Source organism: Lycium barbarum, chromosome 9 (genome assembly GCF_019175385.1).
Source record: "Lycium barbarum isolate Lr01 chromosome 9, ASM1917538v2, whole genome shotgun sequence".
Lineage (NCBI taxonomy): Eukaryota > Viridiplantae > Streptophyta > Magnoliopsida > Solanales > Solanaceae > Lycium > Lycium barbarum.
The window spans coordinates 2700298-2711487 of record NC_083345.1 but is presented as its reverse complement, the minus strand read 5'-3'; the positions used below and the strand labels follow the sequence as shown (position 1 = coordinate 2711487).

General features: G+C 40.6%; 2 protein-coding genes across 2 annotated transcripts; one reads left to right on the top strand and one right to left on the bottom strand.

Moving 5' to 3' along the window:
• Positions 1-334: 334 nt before the first annotated feature.
• On the bottom strand, positions 335-1161 carry LOC132611076 (cytochrome P450 71A1-like). Its single transcript, XM_060325490.1, has 2 exons — positions 961-1161; positions 335-846 (listed from the first exon to the last, which is right to left on the bottom strand). Exons 1-2 carry the CDS (start codon positions 1049-1051, stop codon positions 665-667), a joined length of 273 nt encoding a protein of 90 aa, XP_060181473.1. The 5' UTR covers positions 1052-1161; the 3' UTR covers positions 335-664.
• Positions 1162-1517: 356 nt separating this feature from the next.
• LOC132611071 (uncharacterized) lies at positions 1518-8057 on the top strand. Its single transcript, XM_060325487.1, has 4 exons — positions 1518-1658; positions 2559-2624; positions 3565-3653; positions 4344-8057. Exon 4 carries the CDS (start codon positions 4346-4348, stop codon positions 7529-7531), a length of 3186 nt encoding a protein of 1061 aa, XP_060181470.1. The 5' UTR covers positions 1518-1658; positions 2559-2624; positions 3565-3653; positions 4344-4345; the 3' UTR covers positions 7532-8057.
• Positions 8058-11190: the final 3133 nt, after the last annotated feature.

Below are 11190 nucleotides of genomic sequence, written 5' to 3'. Positions count from 1 at the left end.
ATCCTTTACTACCTCGGGAGATGAACGCCAAATCCTCTACCACTTCGGGACTAGATGAAAGCTCGAATGGATGGTTTAAGATTAAAAAAGATCTTATCAACAAGGACTGTTCTGAAATCTCTAGTAGCTAAAATAGTTCCATTATGTAATTAAGTACTAGATTCTTTTGGTCTTTAATTAGTTCATGGTCATCGTACAGAAGCATTTGGAGTAATGAGATTTTTATGACTTAGACATAATTAGGCCAACTACCCTTCAATAGCAAATATTGTTCAATATTCAATATATACATAAACAAAAAATGTTTTTTTTAACAAATACGTACTTGTTTAATATTACTCATTGATAACTTCCTAAAAATAATCTAATCAACGGCAGTGCATAACCAAACATATAGGAAATGCTTTGAATTAGTACAAATTATTTTGAATAAATAATGCTTGATCAAAATTTAACTTATCAACTCAAAAGGAAAAACTGTCGATATATTCATTTCAAGAATATATCATTCGGTGGTTTGATTCAATTCATAATCGAAAAAGGATATTTCCATTACTAATTATTGCATGGGGGTGGGGGGGGGGGGGTCGGGGGTGGGGGGAGATCATTCTTACTAATATTTGTATTTATTTCACATGATGTTCCGCACGAACTAAAAAACAAATTAGTGTAGGCTACATATAACTTTAGGGACAAGGCAAAGATCATTTTTCTTATGCACAGTAATCCCAGGCAAAATATCTGTGTCGATATCTTCTATCTTCATCCCCAAAGGCAACTCCCAATCAAATGCATATAGAAGGTTTGATAGTATAAGCTCCACCGTTGCAATCCCAAGTGCAATACCTGCAGAGACGAATTCAAGATTTAATTTTTCATTTAAGATGAATTGTATTAAATAAATAAAAAATTGGTTTCTGTTGAACTCATCACGTAAATTATATATTCGCCATTGAATACCTGGACAACCTCTCCGGCCTGCTCCAAATGGAATCAACTCAAAATCTTGGCCTTTAAAATCGATTCTACTGTTCAAGAATCTCTCGGGCATGAATTCTTCTGGATGTTTCCAGTACTCAGGTGTTACGTCCCGTATTTTTATACATTGGGACAACCCGGATTAATTATGATAATTTAGAGCCAAGACTATTCCGGGATTCGAAGTCGGGACTTTTGACCATTTGATTTTATTTTGAGATATAAGTTATATATCAAATTGTTGGCTTTGAACACTTAGGAAAAATTGGGACTATAATTCATAAATTTGAAAATTAAAACTCTTGCAAAAAAAAAAAAAAGATGTGTGGATTGAAGTGGTCCCCACACATTGTTGTGGCCAATTTTAATTGGTCCAACACATGTGTGGGCCCAAAGACACTTGGAAGATTATTGTGGGACTTAAAAGATGACTTCAAGTCATCTTTTTATCAACTCAACACTTAGAACAAAATATCAAGAAGTTGGAGAAACAACTCCACCACTCACGGCCAAGACCAAGAAAAAATCAAGATCATTTTGAACCACCCCAAAATTATTTCTTTGGTTCAAACCCACTATTTTGAGGTCCCTAAGTAGCGTGGAAGCGTTGTTTGGGTCATCCAACCATTCGTTGTATCCAATTGCAAACCCTAGGCTATTGTAAGGTTGAAGAAGAAAAGGTAAGATTTGATTTTGTTTTTGCGTTATGAAGGTTATATCCATGTTGTAGTATGTTATAATGGAGGAAAATCATGAAATATGAAATGTTGGAGGTGAGTTGTGTATGTGGAGCTTGAGCCGTGTAAATGGGTGTTGTTGTGTTGTGATTGAAATTATGAATTAATGCCTAGTTAGTTGATTATGATCATTGTAAGGTGAAGAACAATTGAGAATCATCCATATATGTGTATGTGTAGTGTTAGTCGAAAATGGGTCACCTTATGTGCCAAGAATTGAATTAGTATCGCTTATTGTTTAGCCGTCGTCGCCATGAATTCTATGTTGGAAATGAAAGTTTATTGACTCAAATTGATGTTGTAAATATTGCGGACTGATTTGGAAGTTGTTGTACATTTAATGTAAATTGTGTATTGATGAAAATAGCATTGTTAGAATGTAAATTGTAGATACGAACCATGATTTGGAAATGAAGAAAAAGTTAGGGGGGCTGTCTCGGTTAGGGGCTGTTTCGGGTACCTTGGAAAAATTTATGGATTGTTGGAAAAATTGTATAAATTGCTTAGAATGTCCTGAAATGTTTTTGGTATGGGTTCGGGTTAGTATGTGAGCGTATAAGCGTCGATTTTGGCTTGAAGGTAAGTCGTCGAATTGAATTTATGAAAGTTGATGAATGATGGAAAAGAGAGCTATTATTGTTGTATTACCTTTCGGATTGATTATTAATGTTGTTAGGTTGGTTGTTGTTGTTGTTGTTGATTGATACGGCCGAGTTAAATTCTCGGGGTAGCCTATTTACAGGGGAAATGCTGCCCAAATTTCTGGAGAATTAAGGGCGAAATTGGAATTTAATGCCCAAAACGTCTTTAGCTAATGTTTGACATTTTATGGCTTATTTTTAGATCGTGGGCAGCCCGAAGCATAGTTTGGACTTAGCTTGAGTTGGATCATATTGGAGAGCGTTTGAGGTATGTAAAGTAACCTTTCTTTTGACATGCCTTAGTTAAAGTGGGCCATGATGCGAGCCACTAGGAAACTCTATTCTCGCAAATCCGAGCTTGTCCATGATTCGTATTTGTTTCCTTGGTATTCTATGGCGCATATGCCATAACATTGATCCTTATATCCTTGGAGTTTATAATTTGTAAAGATTTCATGAAAACTGATTTTTGGTTCCAAAGCTTGTTCTTTAGCGAGTCCAAAAGTTCAAACGTCCATAACTTCCTCAGAAAAGCTCGGATTGCTTTGAACTTTTTGTAGGAGTTTGTATGATATAAAATGAGTATGTTTTTCATATGCGGGCTCAGTTCGGGTCTATACTCGTCCGTGGGTCCCGCGACGCCCTTTTGGTAATTTCTGTAACTTTGGAAAAAAAATGTTGTAATTATTGTTCCGATTTCAAATATGACTATTTTACTTATCTTTTGGATTTATGATGATGATTTTATGCATATGATTCCTCACTACTCCGCTCGTGCCCTATGATATCGTTCGCCGGTTCCCGGGCCGGTTCTGTTGTCGTGCGCTTTGTGATACATTCCGGTGTTATGGTGTGATTATGGTTCACCGTGCTCCTCGCTCGAGGGACGGGTTCCACTTATGTTTGGCGTTATGCTGTGTTTGGCGTTATGCTGTGTTGTGATGTGTGACGGGGATTCGGAGATTTGAAACTTTCTGGTGTTATGCTGTGTTATGGCGCCATCGACAGGCGGGCGACCACATTTTCCTGTGCCCTATGCATAATTTATACTTTGGAAATAAACATTTTGATATTTTTTTATATGTATTATTTTCTATATATCTGATTCGATTATTGTTCATATTTTTTTTCTGTACCTTCTGCTTTGCATACTCAGTACATATTTCGTACTGACCCCCTTCTCCGGGGGCTGCGTTTCATGCCCGCAGGTACGGACGCACAGCCTGGTGATCCACCTGTTTAGGACACCCTTTCTGCTATTCGGAGTGCTCCTCTCTTTCCGGAGCTTATGCTTTTGGTATATATATTTTTATTAGTGCATTTGTATATATTCGTTCATTGGTACGGCGGGGCCCTGTCCTGTCATATGATTCTGTCGGTCTGTTTAGAGGTCTGTGGACATGTTTGTGGGTTAGGGTCTTTCTGTATGGATGTATGTACATGTCGTTTGGGCGATCCCATACGCCGAGGCGGCCGGTCCGCATATGTTGTTTGGGCGATCCTATACGCCGAGGCGGCCGGTCCGCATATGTTTATATATTGCTTGGTTAGCCCTGTGTGGCTTTTGTTGGTATTTTCTGCGTGCAGGGTATATTGGATAGTCCGTAAAACAAAGGAAACTCTGCCGAAATTTTTCTGCAAATTACCTAAATTTGAAATAAAGCCTTGTCGGCTTCCGCCATATACTAGAATGAGTTGATATAATTTGAGATAGTATTTGATAGATGTGTTTGGGTGCCCAGATCGGGTACTAGTCACGGCCTACGGAGTTGGGTCGTGACAGGAGTGGTATCAGAGCGGTTTGTCCTCGGAGTGTCCACAGATCGTGTCTAGTAGAGCCTTGTTTATCGGTGTGTTGTGCACCACATCTATAAACAGGAGGCTACAGGACATTTAGGATGTTGTCTTTTCTTCTGATCTTAGATCGTGCGATAGAACTGTGCTATTAGGATGATTCTGTTTTGATCTGTTGTTGTTTTTCTTTCAGTGATGCCTCCGAAAAAGGCGATGGCCGCCCAGAAGAAAAAGGGCGTAGTAGGAGAGACCAGCCGGGCTCAGAAGGTTACTCGGACCCTTGCTCAGATGATGCGTGATATTACGTCCCGGCCAGCCGACTCTGCTACGTCTTCATCGTCAGAGGAGTCTGGAGCAGCTTCACCATTAGCTCCAGGGGCTCCAGCTCCCGCGCCTCTAGCTCCTCAGCCAGGGGCGGAGGACAGGACACTGAGAGAGGCTGTGCAGTTATTGACCACTCTGGTAGCGGGACAGGCTCGCAGACGCGGGCGGAGAGATGATGATGATGACGATAGGCGTGACAGCCTGAGGGTTCGAGAGTTCCTATTATGTGGCCCCCCAGAGTTTTTCGGGTCTAAGCCCGACGAGGACCCCCATGACTTTATTCGGGGGATGCAGCGCTCACTAGACTTGGTCAGGGCTTCAGAGACTGAGTCTGTTGAGTTGGCCTCGCACAGACTACGGGATGTTGCTGCTCACTGGTATGAGTCCTGGGAGCTATCCAGGGGTGAGGGTGCTTCCCCAGCTACTTGGGACGAGTTCGTGGCTGCGTTTACCCGCCACTTTTTGCCCCCAGAGTTACGGCAGGCGCGGGTTGATCGATTTTTGCATCTGCAGCAGAGGGGTCGGAGCGTTCGTGAGTATAATTTGGAGTTTGATTCTCTGGCCCGGTATGCACCTGCCATAGTAGCAGACATGGCCGATCGGATGCACAGATACGTGATGGGGTTAGACCGTTATTTGATTAATGGCTGTATGGCGGTGGCATTGCAGACAGATATGGATATCGCCCGACTACAGGCCTATGCTCTGGGTATGGAGGACCGACACAGGGCCGATTATTCCAACAGAGATCGGGACAGGAGGCCGCCCAAGAGGGCCAGGTCCGCAGGGTATTCTGGGGATTTCCGAGGCAGACAGCCTCAGCAGCAGCAGCAGAGCAGATATCCTTCTCAATCATCACGGGGTACACCCCCACAGTTTACCCGCAGGAGGTCTGAGGGTGCCGGATATTCAGGGGCAGGCCCGAGCTCCAGGGCTTCAGGTTCACAGTTGGACAGAGGTTCCAGCAGTCAGATGAGGCCACCCAGACCTTTGTGTTCCTACTGTGGGAGACAGCACCCGGGAGAGTGTTTCCGAGCTACGGGTGCATGCTTTGTTTGCGGCCGTCAGGGCCATCAGATGAGAGACTGTCCGGCTAGAGGTGGTACAGGCAGTTCAGCTCAGTCTACCGGGTCGGCCGGTGGTTCATCTTCAGCCTCGGTGGCGATGCGCCCTGCGGGGCGAGGTACTCCAGCACCAGCAGGCCGCGGCAGGGGTCGTGGCGGAGCTTCGGGTTCTAGCGGTCCTTCGAACTGCATTTATGCCTTAGCCAGCAGACAGGACCAGGAGGCTTCGCCTAATGTCGTCACAGGTATATTACTGGTTTTCTCTCGTGATGTGTATGCATTGATTGATCCTGGTTCTACATTATCATTTATATCTCCACTCGTTGCTGATAAAATTGGGATAGAATCCGAACCGATAGAGCCTTTTGAGGTAGCTACACCAGTAGGGGATTCTGTTATAGCCAGTCAGATTTATAGAGATTGTTCCGTGATTATCTGTGGCCGCTGCACTAAGGCGGATTTGGTAGAGTTAGATATGATCGAGTTTGACGTGATTATGGGTATGGATTGGCTAGCTTCTTGCTATGCTAATGTTGATTGTCAAAAGAAGATAGTCCGATTCCAATTCCCAGGGGAGCCAGTTATAGAGTGGGCAGGTAATACAGCTTCGCCGAGGGGTAAGTTTATTTCATACCTCAAGGCTGAGAAAATGATCAGAAAGGGATATATTTATCATCTGGTCCGTGTTCATGATTTAGAGGCAGAGGCACCGACTCTTCAGTCAGTCCCAGTGGTTAATGAATTTGTAGATGTATTCCCAGATGAGCTTCCAGGTCTTCCCCCCGAGCGGGAGATAGAATTTGCTATTGATTTGTTGTCAGACACTCAGCCTATCTCTATTCCTCCGTACAGAATGGCACCTGCAGAATTGAAAGAATTGAAAGAGCAGCTGAGAGATTTATTGGAGAAGGGTTTCATTTGGCCTAGTGCGTCACCCTGGGGAGCTCCGGTATTATTTGTGAGGAAGAAAGACGACTCGCTGCGGATGTGCATTGATTATTGGCAGTTGAATAAGGTAACCATCAAGAATAAATATCCCCTCCCCAGGATTGATGATTTGTTTGATCAGCTGCAGGGTGCCAGGTACTTCTCGAAGAAAGACCTGCGATCGGGTTACCATCAGGTACGGGTACGAGAGGCTGATATTCCCAAGATAGCATTCAGGACCCGATATGGGCACTATGAATTCAGAGTCATGTCTTTTGGGCTGACAAATGCCCCAGCAGTATTTATGGACCTGATGAATCGGGTATTCAGACCGTTCTTGGATATGTTTGTGATCGTATTTATCGATGATATTCTGGTTTATTCTCGGTCAGAGGCAGAGCATGCGGACCATTTGAGGACGGTACTTGGCACACTTCGGCACCAGGAATTATATGCTAAATTTTCTAAGTGTGAATTCTGGTTATCTTCAGTGGCATTTCTGGGACATATTATTGGGGCTGATGGCGTCCGGGTGGATACCCAGAAGATCGAGGCCGTAAAGAATTGTCCTAGACCTACGACGCCGACAGAGGTGCGTAGCTTTCTGGGATTGGCTGGTTATTATCGGAGATTCGTGGAGAATTTTGCTTCCATTTCAGCGCCTTTGACAAGGCTGACTCAGAAGGGAGCTAAGTTTCAGTGGTCAGATGCTTGCGAGCGTAGCTTCCAGTTGCTGAAAGAGAAGTTGACTACGGCTCCAGTACTGACTCTTCCGGAGGGTCCAGATGGGTATGTGATTTATTGTGATGCCTCTGGTATTGGTTTAGGATGTGTGTTGATGCAGCACGGCAGGGTGATAGCTTATGCTTCCCGGCAGCTCAGAAAACATGAAAAGAATTATCCTACTCACGATTTGGAGTTGGCCGCGGTCATTCATGCTTTGAAGATATGGAGACATTATTTATATGGGGTTCACGTTGACATTTATCTGCATCCTTTCTTTGACTTCTTCAGTGCACCGGGAAGCCTGAACATGCTCAATCCTCACATTGATCTTCGTTTTTAAGATTTTGTTATGAACATGTTTGTTAACTTCAACACCAACGGTGCGTTTAGTAACATTCCAAATACGACCAGTACGTCCATGATAGAACTGGCATTACCTTGTGAATTGCACCATTCACTTTGTTATCAACATAATCCCCAATTTTGAAAATCGTCAAATAGGTTGAAAGAGGGATGACACCCTTCTTTCTGAAGGCGTGTGAGAATGAATATCGAGTACGAGAAATCAATCCATGTCCGACCGGCATTGTGTGTGTGTGTGTGACTGTGCGTAAAGGAAGCAACTGAAACCCTTTTTAGCATAAATGATCATCCCATTTGATAAGATTACAGAAAGCATGATACTTTAATTCAACGTAGTTCCGTTGTATTCTTAGATACCCGTGCTCTTCAAATCAATTTTTGCTTAAAATATTAATTCATCAATCAAATGACAGCAGCACTCTGTTTTTCAAATATTACTTCTCTTCTCACGGATGGACTGTCCAGGATTAATTTATGGTGAGTTTTTCTTTATACTGCTTTTTTGCTTGCTGGCAGGATGGTGGATTGTTTCTATTCCTCAAGATGTTGCTTTAATGGATGCTCGCAAAGGAGTTAAGATGTTCTCTTAATGTGCCAGGTATGATCTTTACTGAACTTTCTGTTTACGAGCCTAACCTGCTATCACACCCCTTTTTTTGTGCGCCCTGATGGAAATGAGTTTATTTATTAAAGGGTTTTTTTCATTTGAAGTGACTGTATGAATGGGGATTATTTATTTATAGAGTCGTTACTTGAAATTGAGTTTTGGTGTTTCAAGTCACCTTATGAATCCCTAATCAAAAGTAAATGGCTCTTTTATTATGGTCCGCGAAAACAGAAGACCGGATAAAGAATTCTATTGACCGGGGAGAAAGTGTCAGGCATTCTCGAGTCCGGTAGTTCTAGCACCATCGCTTTATTGACTTATACTTAGAGTAAACCAATTTTGGATATATTATGCATCTGAGCCTTGATTTGCTTATACTTTTATTGTTGAACTTTTTATTGGTCTTAACTCGGATGCGTAACCGCATTCCGAATCTTTTAAGCGTCTCAAAATAGGATGCATAATTGCATTCTTACTCAAAACAAGATTAATTATTAAAATGAATTTGGCCAAGGTGTGTAACCGCATCCTTGAGTTATTAAAAAAAGGTCTCGAAATAAGATGCGTAACCGCATTCTTAATCGAAACAAATATCTTGAAACATGCCTAAAGCTCGTCTAGCGTTAAAGACAATTCTTTGTCTCTAAAATCCGAGACTTAAAATTATTGGGTTATTATTAATTTTTACTCTTTTGACCACCGGTTTTGAATAAATTCGCAAAACCCATCTCGCTCCCTCACAATTTGGTTTTTCCACTCTTTTTCTTTCCTTTGACAACGAGATTTGAAATAATTCGCATCTCGTTTCGCTCATCTCACAATTAATTAATTAATAATGGGTCTTACATAATGGTCTGGGCTCGAAGAATTCTTATGGATGATCCGACATTTGTAACCACAACCCAAAGTAATAAATCAATTAAAATCCAAATATGAGCAAAACGAAGAAAGAAAAATGAAAGCATGCAAACCATGACACATAAAAAGAAGCTGCTGATAAAATATTTATAGAAACATTTACAAGTTAAGGGTGAAAGAGAAAATCTAAAAATGGAACCAAAACCTTGACCGGAGCTTCGTCGAAGATCTTGCCGGACATCGACCTCAAACGAAATTGAACCCAAACAAGATGTAGATTTTGAAAGGGAGAGTTTTTTTTTTTTTATATATAATTATTTTATAGTGTTTTGAGTAGTGATTAATTGGAAGATGAAGCTGATGTTTTCATGTGGCTTAAAAAAAAGCTTGATCGATGCCTTTTTTTTTTGGGCGTTAAAACTAGAGACTTTTTCTCTGTGAGGAAAAAGAAAGTTGCGGCTGATTTTTTGCCTATATTTAGCTATTTATAGTGTGTCTAGGTGTAGGATTTTGAGTGTGCTCATTCTTTTTCTTTTTCCCCAAATGTCCATGTGTAAAAAATATCTTGGGGAGGAAGAATGAAATATTCCTTCCCAAAAGGAATTGTGCTTTTTGTGTGGAAGAGTGAAATTTTGTCAAGTGACAATACACTATTGATTCTAATTTTGGTTTAATTGATAAAAATATTACTCTTAATTTAAAAGTAAGTTTAAAATACTCAATTACTCGATACTCTTTTGTTACAATCTTTAACTTGAAAATTAACTAAAATAGATATAAAAAAAAGTATTTTTTTTTGGGAAATTTTCTTTCTTTTGTCACGAATGAAAACAAAACTTATATTCTGAAAATGAGACGTCGGTTTTCAAATTCTGTAATAAAAACCTACTAAAAAAGAAAGAAATATAAGTTAAAAATGTCCAAGATTTGACTAAAAAGGAAAATTAATCAATAAGATAGTGAAAACGTCCCGAAAGGTAAAAAATCACATGTCTACACCTACCGTTGAAACTTATTATTGCAAGATGTCAAATATTATTGGCTTGATTTTTTTTTTTTAACGTGCTTTTTTTACTTTCTAAATTTATTGGGTCTGGGTTAAGTTAGTTGACCTATAATTATTAAAATCCTCATACTTTGGTTTCAAAAGGAATACTATGGAAAGTTGAAGTTGTTATTTTTTTTTATGACATGGAAACCCGCAGCCGCGCTACCCTTTGGGTGTACACTGGGTAAGCGCAGCTCTCTAAATTTCGGTTTGGAAAGAAAGTAATTGACTTTTTGCTGTCTACTGGGAAGTGCTATGACATTTCTGGTCTGATCATAAGGTAAGTTCACATAAGTTGGATGTTTCAGTTAAATTTTATCAAAGTTTTGGTTACTATTGCAGTTACACGGACGTGTTAGAGCCAGAGGCGGAGCCAGGATTCGAAGTTTGTGGGTTCGGGGTTCTAATTAATAATTTGTACATATTTCACAAAAATTTTAATACAAATACATGATTCGAATAAAAACTATTGGGTTCAGCCGAACCCACATCCGATGGGCTGGCTCCGCCCCTGGATAGAGCCTTTCTCCAATTTATGGAGAAGTGTGGAAATCATTCCAGAACCGGAAGCAGCACGATCAAGAAGCACTATATATTGATATTCAAGCATCATCTGTTTTTCACGCAGCACTTTAGGAGACCAACAACACTTCGGCAGTGAATCCAAGTACAATTCTCTCTTGCTGTAATAGCAACATAGTATTCAAGATTACCATGAGAAGAGGGCCATGAGAATTCTGAGTTGGTGAGTTTTCCAGTTGAAGATAGAAGCGAAAGATCGGCGAGAGTTACTTTTAAGATGGTCCTTTCTTATCATCGAGGTTCATCATTTTCTTCCAAGCCCATCAATGTATAAAAGCACAAAGTTATTTGAGAAGATAGTGAAAGAATAAGAGAAATGAAACATGCCAAAAGAAAGAGCTTTTTAATGGATGGCAGAAGCAGCCTGGCCCGAATACTATCCAAGGCTAAGTATTTTTTAACTTAGCCATTCATATTTGAGAAAAAGCTTAAAATAATTTGTGGCTTCGTGTCGCAACTAATTTTGAACAGACAATAGTTCTTAGTTTAACATTCTTTTAATAACATGATGCTCACAGTTAATTTACAATTTACATAAGAT